The sequence below is a fragment of the Ascidiella aspersa genome, chromosome 8 (assembly GCF_963924565.1).
Source record: "Ascidiella aspersa chromosome 8, kaAscAspe10.2, whole genome shotgun sequence".
Lineage (NCBI taxonomy): Eukaryota > Metazoa > Chordata > Ascidiacea > Phlebobranchia > Ascidiidae > Ascidiella > Ascidiella aspersa.
In genome coordinates, this window is record NC_139454.1 from 1433592 (window position 1) to 1452746 (window position 19155).

At 36.6% G+C, this 19155-nt stretch overlaps 1 protein-coding gene across 1 annotated transcript in view; it reads left to right on the forward strand.

Annotated features, from left to right (window-relative positions):
* The first annotated feature begins 362 nt into the window (after window positions 1-362).
* LOC146134792 (presequence protease, mitochondrial-like) overlaps window positions 363-19155 on the forward strand; it is a 96312-nt gene continuing 77519 nt past the window's right edge. Inside the window, exons 1-23 of the mRNA XM_083395648.1 lie at window positions 363-428; window positions 1027-1115; window positions 1859-1986; window positions 2854-2968; window positions 3452-3548; window positions 4211-4345; window positions 4810-4892; window positions 7478-7604; window positions 7872-7960; window positions 9950-10077; window positions 11250-11364; window positions 11921-12017; window positions 12618-12752; window positions 13320-13457; window positions 13957-14074; window positions 14356-14488; window positions 14599-14796; window positions 14957-15111; window positions 15392-15619; window positions 16066-16153; window positions 17051-17209; window positions 17670-17856; window positions 18709-18842. Coding sequence (XP_083251774.1) covers window positions 363-428; window positions 1027-1115; window positions 1859-1986; window positions 2854-2968; window positions 3452-3548; window positions 4211-4345; window positions 4810-4892; window positions 7478-7604; window positions 7872-7960; window positions 9950-10077; window positions 11250-11364; window positions 11921-12017; window positions 12618-12752; window positions 13320-13457; window positions 13957-14074; window positions 14356-14488; window positions 14599-14796; window positions 14957-15111; window positions 15392-15619; window positions 16066-16153; window positions 17051-17209; window positions 17670-17856; window positions 18709-18842 — 2942 coding nt within the window. The remainder of the gene's footprint in view (window positions 429-1026; window positions 1116-1858; window positions 1987-2853; window positions 2969-3451; window positions 3549-4210; window positions 4346-4809; window positions 4893-7477; window positions 7605-7871; window positions 7961-9949; window positions 10078-11249; window positions 11365-11920; window positions 12018-12617; window positions 12753-13319; window positions 13458-13956; window positions 14075-14355; window positions 14489-14598; window positions 14797-14956; window positions 15112-15391; window positions 15620-16065; window positions 16154-17050; window positions 17210-17669; window positions 17857-18708; window positions 18843-19155) is intronic.

Genomic DNA, 19155 nt, shown 5'->3' on the forward strand with positions numbered 1-19155 from the left:
CATAGTACAACTTAAGACGGCTTGGATAGGTTGTTGGGTCGTTAAAGAAAAAACATAATAAACATATATATATTTAAACAAATTAAAAAATGTAGGATGATTTATATTACGCCTGGTAGCAAATGTTACAAATTTAAGCCTCTTTGGAATAAACAGGCATATAGCTCACCAAATTATTAGAACATATTTCTATCACTTTGTCCAAAAAATTCGTGTTTTTGTGAAGAATTTTACAAATTTTTCACGTTGTTTTAAACGTTACACTATTTTTACGATCCAAGCGCCACCAGTTTTGTTTTAGTTTTTTCACGTACGGTGATTTACCACTGGAGGGCCATCTTGAGCAGATTGACTCACAAGTGATGTCGAGGTTCGAAGCGATCGAACCACAAACAAAAGTTCCGCTGCAGAAAAAGTGGAACAAGCCGGTGAGTTTGGTTTTAAGCTTACAACAACGTCTGTACAGGGCTGCCACAAAGTCTTGCGATCTTTAAAAGTCCTTGGATTTTAGAAAAATGATTTGCGCATTAAAGTCTTATAACAAGGCTGTCCAACTCAAACATGCCGGCGTGCCAATTTTATCTAATAACTTCTTCCCGTGCCAAAGTTTAGCAACTATTTTTTTTTTCTAATATTAAAAGCACTTTTATACAAAATATAAAAGCAGTATAGTGTTATAATATCAGAAGTAATTGTTATTTGTCGTAATTGCTAGGATTGTTTTGTATTGTGAATAAGCAATGACAATTGGCTGTATAACAAATTTAGCTGTTTTGACAACTGGCTGTATTTTGGGGGGGGGGGGGGGGCTTGCGTGCCGTTTTTCATTAGTGGCACGCGTGTTGGACACCCCTGTTTCATAAATACCGAATTAAGTTGCGTGTTCCGCTCATGGTTTGTGATCCAACACAACTATTTCTAGCGTTTAAATTTAACAGGTTAACAACTGGAGCTAATTATAGCAAGACCACAGAAGCTCGACATAGTTCTTGGGTGTTATTTATGTCAGGTTTTCTTTTGTTTCAGCGCTCGGTTGAAGTGAGATGTCCACACGACGAACTGGCTTCAAACCCAGATAAACAAACATCATTCGCTGTCAGCTTTCTGCTTCCAGAGTCAATTTTACAACATTTATCGCTGTACCATTGCTTAATCTCTAGCAGTGTTAATCTATTATCTTTGTGTACCGTAACACTGCTAGAGTAAGAAAAGCAGACATGTGCACCCCAAGGCCCCCTGTTGTATTTGAGCATGCCCCTCATAATATTTGTTTATATCACAACAAATTTTGCGCCTAAGGCGCACGTTTTTCTTAATTAATTAACTTATTAATAGTCTTGTTTGCCGCCTAAACATAGCAAGGTTGATACATTCCTTGGGCGAACGCTTCATTTAAATTTAGGAGCTCAGCCAAAAACAGAATAATTTAGGCCAAAATGCTTGTCACCGTAAGGTTGTCAAGATACTGGCATCCTGCCTAAACGAAAAAAATGGGTAGCTTACATCTGGCCTTGTTGTCCCGCTAAAAGCTCTGCTAATTCTGTAAATATAATTTTACAATTAAAATGAGAAAATATTATTTTGAGCATTAGAGAGTATTACTTATTTCTCCTAAACTTTTACGTTTTTCTAAAATTATTTTAAAATAGCAAATTTTTAACATTTTTTTAGTTGGAAACCATTTTACTCATTTTGCTCGAATATTTGCGTTTAATACAGTTTAATGTCTATATACTTAATCAAAATTGCCCGCTTTGCATCTCTGTTGAGCAATATTTATTTTAATGGTGAACAGAATCTACACGTTTAAGTTAAAAAAACGTGACTAAAATGGAAAGCACTAGATTGTGCTTGCCAGGGTGTCGGATATAGAAGAGGTGTTTACTTCGAGCATCGTGTGCGCTCTCCTAATGGACGGACCTTCATCACCTTTCTACAAATCACTCATCGAATCCGGCCTCGGCTCCAACTATTCACCCCAGGCAGGTAACCCATCGCTTCGGGAATTAACTGTAAACCTGGTTTACTACAATTTTTATTGCATAGTTATTTAAAATGCCTTTTTAAAAAAAAAAAAACTGGTGTTAACTGTAAACCAAAGGTCAGTCAAGTTTTCCACAAGGATTGGTTAACTGTTAGGGTTTAGAATCGCGGGCCTGAGGTAAACTTTGTGTCAAACAAGTTGGTTATCGTTAAACGAACGATATTTAAACAACATTGCAATAAAAACTGCGGTGAGCCTTAGTAAGCTGCATTGTCGTGCCATTTAAAAGTTTATCGAAATTTACTTTGAATTGCATCCACATTATTGCAAATGTACTCCCCTTTGTTAAGAAAATATACCATGGGCCCGATTAATTAACTATTTGAGTGGATCTGGCACGCGGACCTTAGTTTAGTTCCCCCTGTTGTAAACCAATTAAAACAATATGCAAGCTTGTTTGAATTTATACAGATTTTTTTTAAATCTGTCTGAATGCGAATGGTGAAAGACAAACGATTCTGTTTTCACATTAATTGATTACGATCAAACTAAGCAGAAAACTTTATTTGAAATAAGAAACTGATGATTCCGATAAGAGTGAATTATATTTGTGGTATAACATCCAAACAAACTGATTTTCGTTTTACCAAGTTTAGAATTTTGTTTTTAACTTTATGTTTGTATTGAAATCATTAACTTTTTCGTCATAACTCTTTTATTAAATGTTTTCCCAAATTTTTTTTAAAAACGTAGGTTTTAACAATTTGCTTCACAAAAATATATTATTACATAAGCAACTAAAATACTAACACTTGTTGCAAACATGACCCCAGCTTTAATTTCCCGCTTATTTTGCTCGCGTTGTACAGGTTACCACGGCCACCAGAGGGAAGCAGTGTTCAGCATCGGCTTGCAAGCTCTAGCGCCCTCTGACGTCGGGAAAGTGAGGGATTTGATCGAGGAAACAACTCGGCAAGCTGCAAAGTAAGTTACGGTGAAAATAAAATCCCGGTAAATAATCATAAAATCATGTGTTTGCAGATGCTGCCAAATATGACAAAAAGAATCCATTTAAAAAAATCCTGTTTAAAACAAAAGAAAAAAATTGAAAAAAAATCCATTTTTGAAAATAAATTCTTTTATAAAGAAATAAATAAATCTAGTTTTAAAACATTACAATTATTCGAGTAGGATTAGTTTTCCTGTGTAACCTTACTCAAACACAGTCCCGCCTTTTTCCCGGTTTTTGGGGATAAATAACAATTAATTAGAACGTACTACTTACCAGTACCACCACAAGGAAAAAATAACACTTGGAAAATTTATAAAAAAAATATGTTAATTTGTAAAACAAAAAGAAACGACAAAAAAAAATGTTTTTCTTTTATATGCTAAACTTGTATAAACTAAACCGCTCCAATATTCTCTCTTCCTTTTGTGAACTATGATGCTATTATGACGTCACAGGGACGGTTTTCCACGTGATCGCGTCGACGCGATTCTCCACCAAGTTGAATTGCAGCAGAAACACCAGAGCAGTCGCTTCGGGCTCGGGATGGGATTCGTGAGTCCGGAAAAAAATTAAAATACTTTGATATAAAGTTTGTAAAATTAAATACAACAACAAGATATGTGGAATCTGTTATTTTAGTTTTATTTCGTTCTAATCATTCACCAAGTTTGTGAATCGTTCTGGGAAATATTTTCTTAGGATGAAAATTTTTCAGAGAAAATACTGGAGAAGACCACCTTTAATTTAATTCAGCGTAATTGTTTTTTTGCGTCGAAACCGTATTTTAAACCAGGGCTGCGGACTCGGGACTCGAGTAAGACTTCGTAAAACTACCCGGGTCCGACATGCGCATGCGAACTATTTAATTTGGAAACTGATATTGTAAATGTGTAATAGCATATGGTGGAATATTTTCCAACCTCATTATGTGTGGATGAGTTATATGGCACCCCTATAAGTGGATTGCTAAATATCCACCGCATTTGAGTTTCGTAAATTGGCGGAATACAGGCTGTAAAGTCAGGGCCGGACTCGGGACTCGGCGAAATCGCACATTTGGCCTCGGGTGCATTTTTTTGGCCGGAGTCAAACTCGGCTTCAACTTTTGTGCCGGGATCAGACTCTGGTTATTTTTAACCGACTCCGCAGCCCTGCTTTAAACATCAAGCCAAATATTTTAATTCCGCGGTGATTCGAGCTTTGATTTCCCGCAGAATCTGATGCCGACCTGGCAACATGGCGCCGACCCAACAGAGTCGCTGAAAGTTGATCAAATTGTCGCGAAATTCCGCAAAAAGATCGACGACGACCCTGAGTTTCTGAAACGAAAATGCGAGCAATATTTCACGGTAATTACCTTTTCAATTTTTTAAATTGGAACCAAGTTATGTTATTATAAATGTGATTTGGAAAGGTCTATTGGACCCATCGCTGCTCCGGCCGTATCGCGCATCAGTTTGTTTCTTGTCGTACTACTTTCAGCGTCAACGAAAAAATAAACATGACCTACGTAATTTGCTTTTCATAAACACTTTTTACGAGTAGATTCAAGCTTCATGTTTGACACATGTGTTCTATACCGCAAAAAGCAACATTTTTTATCAGATGTTAAAAATAAATGAAGAATTATTGGAAATTACGACCTCCAGTCATTATGTTAAGATTTATTTCAAAACGATCACAAAATTCTTCCTACTTCTATATGGGCTTTGACATACATTCTACGTCTAACTACAACCTCCAACCAGTATTGTCCAAAACTTATATAAACCTTTATGAACTTATGACGTATTCTTTTGTTGTTTCGTCACAGAACAACAATCACCGTCTCGAGCTCACCATGTCACCTGACCAAGATTTCAAGCGAAAGTCGGACGAACAAGAACTGCGCAAATTGTATACATTATTTAGATTAGCACTGGGCTTTAGCAGGTGGTGTTATGATTAAATTTAATTTCCCGAGTTTACCATTGAATTCTATGATTCATTCCAAAATTTGTTTAAATGACTTTGTTAGACTCAGGGGTGCTTAGTGGCTATTTTCCCGGCTTGTTTGGTGACACATACAGTACACCCAGTCACCTCATATAGTACACCCAGTCACAACTACCTGCGCGAACTTGGAAAATATTGAAAAAAAATTAATATTCAAAAATAAGGTTTGTTTTGCTCTGTAATTAACTAACGCTGCTGAATGATGCTTTTCATGGATTGGGAGTTATTATTTAATTCTTGAACTGACGACGTCGCTGAACTGTTTGGTTTTGCGAAAACTTTGGAGAAATAACACAAAGCACCTAAAATGTTTTTTTTCAGCGTTGATAAAAAATCTTTCTTTGGCGGTAAAACTTTTTATTTTGGCATAGCTCTAAACTTTCCAGACGTGACGTACTACAACTTCATCGCCGAGTAGGAAAAAAAATATTTTATGCAGATAACTTACACTATTGTCGATCTTTCAAAACATGAAACCACTAGAAGCTAAAAATACCCTCTAATGGTGAATTCCCATCAGGTGTAGAACTTCTGAGCGAAGCAAATACAAGTGCTGTGACGTAATTGGATCGGTGTCTGGGATCCTAGTTGTTTGTCTGACGCCGCTTCTAGTGCGCCAATACGCCCTGCTTATTACTTATCCGTCATTTTGATGGCAACGTTTTACAACTACTTGCTTGTACAAACACCAACGTATTCTTGGCTTATCATAGTTGGTGTTTATTTGTGTAACTTTTAGGCTTTAAATTTGGCGGAAACCCTTCCTTAATAGAAACGGCGCTGCAGGAGAATTAAGGCGAGCGTCTTTCACTGGTCTGTTTATATACTGAGCTGCTACTCGCCTGGGCGTCCCAAGCCAAGCCGTTATGTGTCGGGTCAAGATTTAATTAGGTTTGTTTGCTTATCGATGCTGGTGTGTCTTACATAGCTGCGACAAGTGTTAATTCCCAGAGGAAAACTAATTAAAAAATTAAAACTAACATTTGCAAATTTCTTCATCAATATGAAATTTTAATTACGACAAATACACGTGCAGAAAATTCAGGTAGAATAAAACACGAAGAAATGTATTCAAATAAAAGCAAGAAAACAACAGGCAAGTTTGAGCCTCGCATTAAACAACTGATCGAAGCAAATAGTTGGTATTTCGTCAAACAAGAGAAATAACCGCTGCTGTGGCTTAACCCATCGTTACTGGTCGGGTGCTTGTAACTTTTAATTGGTAATTTGTTAATTGTTTCCACAAACTAATGTTAATTATATAAGGGATTTTGCGACATGGAAACAGATGGTGGTGGTTGGCTGGTAAATGATGATTATTAGATGTTTTATGAAACCTTAGCCAGTCTGCATTTCATGGCACTTCACGCCGAGATTTTGGGTGTCCAGAAATTTTGCATGTGCAACTATGTTTTATTTAGGTTGAAAATCCTAACACAATTTAAGTGCACAATATGCCAGTACAGGTGTGCACACAAATTGATTTAAAAAAATAGCGTGTGTGCACCTGCCACAGAATGCAGACTGCTTGGCTAAGGCACAAAAAAATTATTAAAAAAGAATAGATTAACAATAAAATGTACCCGCGCTTTGTAACGTTTATCTAAAGTTGGGCGGTAAACTTATAAAACATTGCACTTTTACGTTAACATTTCATAAATATTTTATTATTCCCAATATTAGTGACATTGTTTTGTATTGGATCCAACGTGTGCGTTTTTAACCCAAATGTCGAAAACTTGTCATTTTTATTTCATTTTTTTTTTTTTTGGAAGAATTTATTTCATCAAAACATGTGTGACTCTGTAAGGCTGCAGATGTGTAGTAAACACTTAAAAAAAATTTGTAAATTCACGGTTACCATTTTTGTGGCTTTAGCTTTGAAAGCTAACTGTTGAACTATTTTACGCAATTCCTTCGTCGTTTTTGGACTCTAAACATTTACGGAAGTATGAAATACAATAAAACCAGTTTATAATGTTTTGTGACATTATTATTACAATGTAGACTGCACTATTACACTTTTTAATTTGTTTGTTTATTTACTGGATAAGCACTTAATTTTAAGAAATATTTTCATATTTTTAGTAATATTCAAAAATAGTTCCTCTGTAATTTTATTGGTTATCTAGCGTTTTGCGACATTTTTAAGCCGCCTTCTTCAGAGTAAAATGCGTTAAACGCTCATAGTACAACTTAAGACGGCTTGGATAGGTTGTTGGATCGTTAAAGAAAAAACATAATAAACATATATATATTTAAACAAATTAAAAAATGTAGGATGATTTATATTACGCCTGGTAGCAAATGTTACAAATTTAAGCCTCTTTGGAATAAACAGGCAAATAGCTCACCAAATTATTAGAACATATTTCTATCACTTTGTCCAAAAAATTCGTGTTTTTGTGACTAATTTTACAAATTTTTCACGTTGTTTTAAACGTTACACTATTTTTACGATCCAAGCGCCACCAGTTTTGTTTTAGTTTTTTCACGTACGGTGATCTACCACTGGAGGGCCATCTTGAGCAGATCGACTCTCAAGTGATGTCGAGGTTCGAAGCGATCGAGCCACAAACAAAAGTTCCGCTGCAGAAAAAGTGGAACAAGCCGGTGAGTTTGGTTTCAAACTTAAAACAACATCTGTTAAATCCTTGAAAATTATTTAATTGATTTTGAATGATTTGCCTATTAATAAAAAGTCTCATAAATATACCGAATTAAATTGCGTGTTCCGCTCATGGTTTGGAATCCAACACACATATTTCCACCTTAAGATTTAACAGGTTAACAACTGGAGCTAAGTTATAGCAATATTACAGAAACTTGCTGTGATTTTTTTGTTGTTTATATTAGTTTTTAGTTTTTATTTTGTTTCAGCGCTCGGTTGAAGTGAGATGTCCACACGACGAACTAGCTTCGAACTCAGATAAACAAACATCATTCGCTGTCAGCTTTCTGCTTCCAGAGTGAGTTTGTGCGATATTTACTTTCTGTTTCACATACCACCATCGCTGTACCATGCCTTAATCACCAAGGCGGGCTTGGTTTTGAACTGTTAAACCAGCGCTTTCTAACCTTATTTCCTTCGTGGCCCATTTTCGTTCCACAAAAATTCTGTGGCTCAATACATTTTTGGATAAAAGAAAAAGAACTACAAAATAGGATTAGAACAAAAACAGCAGAACATATATTAAAACAGATTATTCATTCCACCGTGCGTTAGTGAGATACTTGCGGCTGAACAATAAATTTACATTCCTTCTCAAATCCCCCCCAAGCTATTATTCCTGTAAAGTTAGGTATAGTGACACAAATGAAACTAAATTCTTAATAAATCTAGCTTTTTTAAATTGGTCTGTGGCCCACCTCAAAATGTTTCCTTGGCCCACAGGCAGAGCGGGTCTGTCACAAACTTAGAAATAACTCTGCGGAAAGCAATAAATTTTAACTAATAAACGTGTAGTTTTAAGAATTTAATATTATAACGACTGTCAATCAAGGGCGGACCTAAGACAACCCGAAAAAATCGAGAGTTTTAATTTTACTTGGTAATGACGTCATTCGATATGGTATCGGTTCACAGCGATATATTTTCCCAAAATATCGGGCATCGGAATAAAACCCCAAGCACCGTGATCGGTAATGAGGTGTTTGTGTGCCGTCACTAGTTGTCTATAATCCCATTATGTTATTAATTTAAACCTTATTAAATAAATAATTTGGGCTAAAATGAGTTTTGTTGTTGGTCGTTCTGCTCAAACAAAATTCTGTCTATTCTACAAAAAACATCAAACTGTAAAATTAAATCGTGTATAAACGACGGATATCCACTCACACTTCAGAATTGCAAACTGGTGACATATACGGCGCAATAAAGTTTCAAAGTCATAATAACAGTGGTTGGTCTAAGTAAGTTTTGTTTCAAGTTGGCCTAAGGCAGGGGTTCTTAAACTGGGGTCCATGAACCCCTTGGGGGTCCCTGAAGTAGTTTTAGGGGGTCCATCAAAGCCAAATTGACATGTTAGTGTATATTTATGAAGTAATCATTTTTTCAGGGAAAAGTGTTTAATTAAACATAAAACGGATTTGCACTGAATGAATTTAGACTCCATTTCACATTTTTTGGACCAAAATTAGGGTATTTCTGAAATTTATTTGTATTATGACGTCAATTTATGACGTCATATCTGGCAATTCCTTGCCTAACGTGGTCCACGCGAAGCAAAAATAAATTCAGGGGTCCGCGTTGAAAAAAGTTTAGAACCCCTGGCCTAAGATATTTATACAGGACATTTAAGGCGTGGCCACTTTTCATATTGGGCTGTGTTTAGCCTGTGGCCAATGTACGTTACTAAAGCATGTATAACCAAGGCATATATAGATTGCTAGACAAGAAATTCATTTTTTTCAGATAAAAATGTCACGGATATACCAAATAGAATGTCAAAGTTTACGCTTTCACGATTTTCAAGTTTGTGTCTTTTAAAACTTGTAAGTCAATATCACGCATTTTACCAGGATAATTCACTATATTTTACCCAATTTATATCAATTCAGTTAATATATCCTCTCTGGCAATACCGAAAAAATAATGTGTAGCTTACAACTAGCTTTGTGGTGTCAACAAAAGCCCTGATAATCATGTAAATATATAATTTTATAATTAAAACTAAAAATAGCATTTTAAGCAGTAAAAAATTTTACTTACATTTCCTCTAAAATATTATTTTTTTTTTCTGAAATTATTTTTAAAATAGCAAGTTTTAAACATTTTTTTTAAACATTTTATTCATTTTGCTCGAATATTTGCGTTTAATACAGTTTAACGTCTATATACTTAATCAAAATTGCCCGCTTTGCATCTCTGTTAAGCAATATTTATTTTAGTGGTGTACTAAATCTTAACGCGTTAAAAAAACGTGATTAAAATGAAAGCACTAGATTGTGCTTGCCAGGGTGTCGGATGTAGACCAGGTGTTTACTTCGAGCATCGTGTGCGCTCTCCTAATGGACGGACCTTCATCGCCTTTCTACAAATCACTCATCGAATCCGGCCTCGGCTCCAACTATTCACCCCAGGCAGGTAACCCATCGCTGCAGGGGTTAACTCTAATCCAGGGGTCGACAAACTACGGTCCACCGGGTCATAAAGTTTGTCCGCGGCATATTTCCTTTTATCAACTTAAAATATATCAAGTTTAAGTTCAGTTGAAAAATGTTGTGGGATGCAATTTAAAGTGGACTTTAATGAAATTTTAAACTCTACGACAAGTTATACAGGCTTATTAAATCCGGCCTCGGCTCCAACTATTTACCTCAGGCAGGTAACACAGCGCCACAGGTGTTAACCGTAAACCAGGCCGCAGGGTCAATTAATATTCCATGAAAAACCTAAAAATAATTTAACCAGATTCGGCCCATCGGGTGAATTAATCCCGCGACATATTCCCTTAAGTACAGATGGAATTCAAAACTACATTTCGACAGATTTTTAATCTGAACGACGATTTATTAAGGCTCACTTTTTTATGCAATTTTATTTATATCTCCGTTGTTTAACGATAATAAGATTAAAACAAACAAAATGTATCCAGCTCGCGATGTCGGCCCTACAGCCTCAACCAGGGGCCACCAAACTTTTCTCATCAAGAGCAGGATAACCTAAGGCCTGACCATAGCGGTCCGGATATAAAATATTTTGTCGGACAAGTACAGAACTTAGCAAACCGAAAATCAGTTTGTTTGGATGTTACATGATAAATATATTTCGCTCTTACGAGAATCATCAGTTTCCTAATTCGAATGAAGTTTGGTAATTTTATTAGAGCCAGAAATCAGAATTTTCTTATATTTAAAAAACTACGCAAATCCGGATGATGAACACAAACGATTCTGGTTTCACATGAATTGATTAAGATTCAACTAAGTAGAGAAATTATGTAAAAAACCTCATTTACATTTAGATACTGATGATTCCCACAGGAGTGGAATATATTTATGGCATAACATCCGAAAAAAATGATTTTCTTTTTACCAAGTTTCGTATTTAATTGTTTTAACTTTATATTTGTATTGAAATAATTAACTTTTTCGTTATAACACTTTTATTAAATGTTTTCCTATTTATTTGTAAAACATTGGTTTTAAAAATTTGCTTAAAACATATAATATTACATAAGAAACAAAAACCTCCCCAGTTGTTGCAAAGCTTGACCCAGATTTAATTTTTCCGCTTATTTTCCTCTCATTAAACAGGTTACCACGGCCACCAGAGGGAAGCAGTGTTCAGCATCGGCTTGCAAGCTCTAGCGACCTCTGACGTCGAGAAAGTGAGGGATTTAATCGAGGAAACAACCCGACAAGCTGCAAAGTAAGTTGCGGTGAAAATAAAATCCCGGTAAATAATCATAAAATCATGTGTTTGCAGATGCTGCCAAATATGACAAAATGAACCCATTTAAAAAAATTCTGTTTAAAACAAAAGAAAAACCTAAATGAAAAAGTCCATAAAAATTCCACCATAAAACAAAAAAATTGTTTAAAACGAACGGAAAAAATTAAAATGAAAAAAAATCCATTTTTGAAAATAAATCTATTTTATAAAGAAAGAAAGACATCTATTTTTAAAACATTACAATTACTCGAGTAGGATTAGTTTTCCTGTGTAACCTTACTCAAACGCAGTCCCGCCTTTTTCCCGGTATTTGGGGGATAAATAACAATTAATTAGAACGTACTACTTACCAGTACCACCACAAGGAAAAAATAACACTTGGAAAATTTATAAAAAAAGTATTTTAATTTGTAAAACAAAAAGAAACGACAAACAAAGATTGTTTTTGTTTATATGCTAAACTTGTACAAACTAAACCGCTCCAATATTCTCTCTACCTTTTGTGAACTATGATGCTATTATGACGTCACAGGGACGGTTTTCCACGTGATCGCGTCGACGCGATTCTCCACCAAGTTGAATTGCAGCAGAAACACCAGAGCAGTCGCTTCGGGCTCGGGATGGGATTCGTGAGTCCGGAAAAAAATTAAAATACTTCGATATAAAGTTTGTAAAATTAAATACAACAACAAGATATGTGGAATCTGTTATTTTGGTTTTATTTCGTTCTAATAATTCACCAAGTTTGTGAATCGTTCTGGGAAATATTTTCTTAGGATGAAAATTTTCAGAGAAAACACTGGAGATGACCACCTTTAATTTAATTCAGCGTAATTGTTTTTTTGCGTCGAAACCGTATTTTAAACCAGGACTGTGGACTCGGGACTCGAGTAAGACTTCGTAAAACTACCCAAGTCCGACGTGCGCATGCGAACTATTTAATTTGGAAACTGATATTGTAAAGGTGAAATAGCATATTGTGGATATTTTCTAACCTCATATTGTGTGTGGATGAGTTATATGACACCCCTATAAGTGGATTGCTAAATATCGACCGCATTTGTCGCACATTTGGCCTCGGGTGCATTTTTTTGGCCGGAGTCAAACTCGGATTCAACTTTTGCGCCGGGATCAGACTCTGGTTATTTTTAACCGACTCCGCAGCCCTGCTTTAAACATCGAGCCAAATATTTTAATTCCGCGGTGATTCGAGCTTCGATTCCCCGCAGAATCTGATGCCGACCTGGCAACATGGCGCCGACCCAACAGAGTCGCTGAAAGTTGATCAAATTGTCGCGAAATTCCGCAAAAAGATCGACGACGACCCCGAGTTTCTGAAACGAAAGTGCGAGCAATATTTCACGGTAATTACCTTTTTTTTTTTTAATTTTTTAAATTCAAACCAAGTTATGTTATTATAAATATGATTTGTTGTCCGTGCAGCTGACTGGAAGGTCTATTCGACCCATCGCAGCTCCGGCCGTATCGCGCATCAATTTGTTTCTTCTTATACTTTGTGTATTTTAATTTTGGTGGCAACTGAAATAAACATGACCTGTGTACTTACTTGTTCAATTTAATTTTTGCGTTTTATAAACACTGTTTACGACTAGATTTGAGTTTCATGTTTGACACATGTGTTCTATGCCGCAAAAAGCAACATTTTTTAACGGATGTTAAAAATAAATGAATAATTATTGGTAATTGCAACCTCCAGTCATTATCTTAAGATTTATTAGGAACGTTCACAAAATGCTTTCTACTTCTGTATGGGATTTGATCTTCATTCTACGTTTAACAACAACCAACCATTATGCTCCAAAGATGTTATCGATTCGCGCAAAAAACGCACTTATATAATTTACCTATGCTCCAAAAGTTAAAATAAACTTTTTTAACTTATGACGTATTTTATTCTTGTTTCGTCACAGAACAACAATCACCGTCTCGAGCTCACGATGTCACCTGACCAAGATTTCAAGCGAAAGTCGGACGAACAAGAACTGCGCAAACTTCAAGGTCGAACAAGTGACCTTGACCCACACGAGAGGAAAGAAGTCTTCAAACAGGTATGACGTCATCAATTACCACTAGATGGAGTACTCGTTGTAAGGTGCTTTCCCTTTTGAGAGAACAATTTTCGGCCTATATCTGTTTTTGTTTACAGAAACAAGTTAAGGAAACTATTAATGAACATGCGACGTATTTAATCTATTTTGCTGGTTTGAGCGTGAAAATAAAAACTAAATGTAATTAGTATCGAAACGTAAGAAACCCAGGTAAATGTAACGCTGGTAAATAGCGCTATTTACAACGTCCAACTATCACTTCCAAGCCACCTATACTAACCCCTGAAAATATGCAAACTAACCCATTTCGCATCTAAGCCATAAAAAAATATGACGAGATCGAGCTTAAGGAAAAGCTGTAACTTGTCTTCGATTAATAAAGTGTTTTAAGCCCAGCTTAAATTATGTTTAGAAAGGTTGTGTAGTAATCAAATTGTAAATTTATTATTGTGTTAACCGTGGCAGTAACATTTTTAAAGATAGAACTTATTATTTGCAGGGGGAGGAACTGTCGTTTGCGCAACAACAAGTTGATGACGTCAGTTGCCTGCCGACCCTTTGCGTCACCGATATTCCACGTCAGCAACAGAACTATGACGTCACACTACGTCACTCAGGTTTGCGATACGCGGCGAAATGTTCGAGATTTCTATTGACGACTAAGATTGACCATTAAAAATCATGTAAGCAGCGAAATTAAAATGCGGAGTGTAATATTTTTTATTTGTAAAAAAATTCATGTTATAGAAGATCACAGAAGATTAGAATGACGGAAAATCCTTTTACATTTATCACCCGACTACGCTTATTACGAACTAGCCTGTGGTGAGAATCGAACTCACGACCTTGTTGCGTCACAAAGCGATATAAATCGACATTGTGACGTTGTTGTTTCAAGATGGCGCCCCACTGCTGGTCACGTGCTGCCAACCAACCAATGGGGTGGCTTACTTCGACGCGATGTTTCCCGCCAACCAACTCAGTGAAGAACTCAAGCCTTACTTGCCCATATTCGCTGACGTCATCACCAAGTAAGTCGCTGACGTCATCATCAAGTAAATCACTGACGTCATTATCAAGTAATCGGTGACATCATCACCAAGTGAGTCACTGACGTCATCTTTTTTGTTTACCTCACCAGAATGGGAACAAGATCTACTGATTACGTCACAATGTCGCAGCGCGAAGAACGATTCACCGGCGGCCTAAGTGCAACTGTGACGTCACAGTGTGGACTCGAGGACCCGATGACGTCAGAGACGGGGATTCACCTCCACTCTCATTGTTTGGATCGCAACGGAGTGGAAATGTTGGATTTGTGGCGCGAGATTATCAACCAGTGAGTTCACTTCGTTCTAATGCCATTATGACGTAGGTTGGCCACGCTTTGTGACGCTGTTTATGGGTTTGTGTGACGTAATCCTACTTGCTTTTGTGACGTAATTCTACCTGCTTTTGTGACGTAATTCTACCTGCTTTTGTGTCGTATATTTTTCCAGGGCTGTGTTTGACGACTTGGAGCGTTTGAAGACCCTGATTGGCCAAAGCGCCCAGGATCTGACCAATAGCGTGTCGTTTAATGGTCACGTGTTCGCGATGCGGAGTGCAGCCAAGCACCTGGCGCCCTCTGCCGGATACAACGAAATGTTTTCAGGTTCGTATTTTTTTCTCGTTTCGACAAAAGTTTTCCAACCTGGAACTTCCAGTTGTTTTATATTTAGTAGATTTTTCCAGGCCTTATTAAGTGGCTTGTGTGTGAAGCCAAAACGTACAACAAAAAAACAACTTTGGTTTTAACAAAATTACATCAGAACTCGGTTTAAATTTCAAACTTCCACAAATTAGATTAACAGCGAATCTCTAAAGTTCCAAACGAAAACTAGAATTTTAAGTTTTTATTTTTTAAGCCAATTATAAATTTATTTTTCTTCCAGGACTCACTCAAGTCAACTTCATCAACTCTATCGCCGAATCCCCGGATCATATAAGTGACGTCGCCGAGAAATTACGTCACATCGCACGTCACCTTCTGTGCAATGACGTCATCGAAACTCCACGCTTCGCGCTCCACGCCACACCGGAAGCCATGACGTCATTTGTGACGTCAGTGAACGGTTTGATCGAAGATCTGCCGAAGGGAAAGAAACAGGAAACTTACTGCAGTGAGTTGCTACTTCGTGACGTCACTTTTTTTCGACTGGTACTTGATGACGTCACTTGTTAGGTTATGACGTTGTGACGTCACTTTTGCAAGTATTACGCCATAACGTAATTTTTAGGTTGTTACGTGAATGCGTCACTTTTTACGTTATTATGTGATTACGTCACAATTCTAATTGTGTAACTATTGTGGGACAATCGCTGAGTGCGGGTTTAAACAACTAAAATTTATTTAAAAACGATATTTAAGTTGTTTAATTTATAGCAAAGTTAATTAAATTGCATTTGTTTGATGAAAAGGAATATTTTTACAATTGATTACCAACTTGCCTTCAATGATCTTACATTCCGCTCTTATGTGTTGAAACCCGCAATAACGTACTGAAAGCGCTGAGATTCGAACCCACAACCGCCAACTCTTGGTGTTTTAACGTTTCTATGTTTCCAGACAACTTCATGTCGAGTGGAGAGCTCTGTGCTGCACCCAGTGGCGGCATTCAGTCGCTAGTCAAGTGGAACGAATTCGAATCAAGGATGGCGGGAAAGTTAAAGTGAGAAAAGTTTAAATTGGCGAAAAAATGTGAAAAATTCGGACAGAAATGCCAGGGTTTCTCAACACTGCTCGTTTATCGACTGATTTTTTTTGCTTCGTTTGTTTTTTTATAAAAAGACAGGAACAAATAAACAGATAATTTTTGACTTTCCGATTTTAACTGAACCTTCAAGCAGTTTATATTTTTATTAGAAATAAATAAAATTCCCATTTTTTAAGCTTAGAGTGGGATTTTATTGTTAGTAGTGACGTCATAGTGGTTTGTGTTTACTTGCCTATAAATGTGTTGGGACCATTTTTTGCTTTCAGAGTTTGTTTTTGGGGTTTAACAATTCTTTTTTCTTGTATTTCGATGAAACAGCTTTTAAATTGTGTCAAGAAAAAACATATTGATTTAAAAAAAAAGTCTTAAAAAATAATTTTGTTGAAAAAACAAAACAAATACATTGTGGGCTAACATAATATGATCAACGTGGTATGCAGCAGTTTTTCAATTGTTAACCAGGTAATTATGACCTTTTTTGTGTTTTACCAAAACGTTAGGTTTGGGGTGGGGGAGGCAAATATGTTTAGAGTCTACAGACATATACGAGGAAATAAATAAGACGGATTTGTGAAAAGCTAGGTTCGCAGAGTAGGTAGTTTATTTTATTAAGCACTGCTCCTAGTGGCTTCATTCCAGACGTGACCGTGTTTCTGTAAAAACCCACTTTTGTTGCGGTGTAAGTTAAGTTTTATATTTATTTTGTGTTGGTTACTATTAAAGTTGGTAACTTTGTGTATTTATTCATTGAATTAAGGAACTAAGTTGTTGTAACCATTATTGTGTGTTTCCAGTCGCTAGACCCTCCATTAAGTCCTAGTTTTGTGAACAATATTGAAACCCTTTTCTTTCCAGATGCCACCACTCGCTCCCTCTAGCGGTCAACTTCGTATCGCTGGGCATCCGCACGGGGGCGCCATACGCGCACGGGGACGCCCCTGCACTGAGAGTGCTCGCAAGGTTGATGTCGGCCAAATACCTTCACCGGGAGATAAGGTGCTTTGTTGTGCATTGATTTGGCGAAATAATTATCTCCAAACTCAAATAGCATTATACTTTTTTATTATTTTTTTTACCTCTGTAAAAAACAGATCTTTTCTAGCTCTTTACACCGACAAAATTTATCGGAGAAATTGTATGTTTTTTTAATGTTTGTATACACCTTCACAAAAGATAAGGAACTGTTTTCATTTATCTACAACTTTAAGGATGCACGTGGTGGAATATCTAAGCCCATACAAAATAAAGTAGCATTTAAACGTTTCCAAATTTTATCCATTTTAATTCCCCAGCTTTATCCAAACCTTGTTTATTAACTTTTCGTCTTCCTAAAACCAAAACCTTATGATCCGTAAATAAAAGCACGAACATATAAATGTAGCCCGTTCTTTAAACACCTGAAGCCCCGTTTTTTTCCACGTCTCAATATTAACCCCAGTTTCCCCCCTCACCCCAGGGAAATGGGGGGCGCGTACGGGGGTGGGGCCAAGCAGGGTGACGACGGGGTGTTCCGCTTCTTCACCTACCGAGACCCCAACAACGTCAGGAGTCTAGAGCGTTTCCACGATTCGGTTGAGTGGGCACGGGGAGGAAACTTCGACGCGCGGGAAATCAGTGAAGCGAAGCTGGCAGTTTTCCAAACCGTGAGTTTGCGACGAAAGTTTGTATGAGGTGATATGCACGCATCAGTAATGTAGCTTGATAATGAATTGCAAAGCCAAAAAGGTCGACTAGATCGACATCATCTTGATAAAGACGTTTCGATACGAACTTGTATCATCTTCGGTTAACGTCATTACGTCATTATAATGCAAGTTAGATTGCAAATCATGACTAGAAATGCTGAAAAAATTTTGCATGAAGAAAATATTTTTTATTTAATATTATCGAACATACCTGTTTGGAATGCAGCCAAGTTTTCGAGAAGTCGCCTCTCGGTTGAGGGGATTCCTGTTTCCACCTGACCTTGGTGAAGTTGTGTTTAACTTTATCGTTTACAACACAATGATAGTTGGGTATAGAAATGTAATGTAGCTTGATAATGAGAAACTAAAAGATCGAGTAAAACGACATAATCTTGATAAAGATACGAACTTGTATCACCATCAGTTATTACGATACAATTTCATATCAAACGCCTTTCTTAAAATGATTTCAATCTACTCGACCTTTTTGGCATCGACATTTATTTCAAGCTATTTTACAATTCATTTTAAAGTTAACAACTTTCGAAAAACCAAATTTCAATATAAATATTTTTTTAGCTTACATTGCTTAACTAATTTTTGTATTTTAGTTGTCCCATCTAAATGATTTGCGCTTTGTAACTTACTAACCCTCGGTAAAAATTTGTAAAAAGGCTCTTAAAATTTAACTCAAACATAATTAGAATCAATTTGATTTTTTCAGCTTATGCAGGTTTTACAACTTTGTAATGTTTTATAAAATTCAACCGAACCCAATAATTCAACTAATTTATTAATTTTTTTCTTCAGGTCGATTCTCCTCTCTCACCTTTTTCCAGGGGACTTCCCCTATTCACAACCGGGTTGAATGACGTCATCAGACAGAAACACCGCGATCGTCTGCTAGATGTCACTAAAGAGCAACTCGTAGAAGTCGCTTCAAGGTCAGTGACTTCGAGGTCGATCGATTCGATTGTGACGTCATTTAGTTCCTTGTTATGCGATTGTTGAATGATTTTTCGGGTGATTTAGGGCGTATCATTGTTACGTATGCATTGTAAACAAAGGATTAAGTTTGTGAAACAAAGCGAAAAAGCGTCAAATATTCCTTTGTGTGTAAACAAGGCGGCAAACTTGGTTGTACAATTGCGGCATTATTACGTCACTAAGTTGCGTGAAGCAGCTGTTGGAAACTCGATGAATATTATGAAGACTTTCTTTTATGAAAGATGAACATTAAACATCCACGTGTTCACA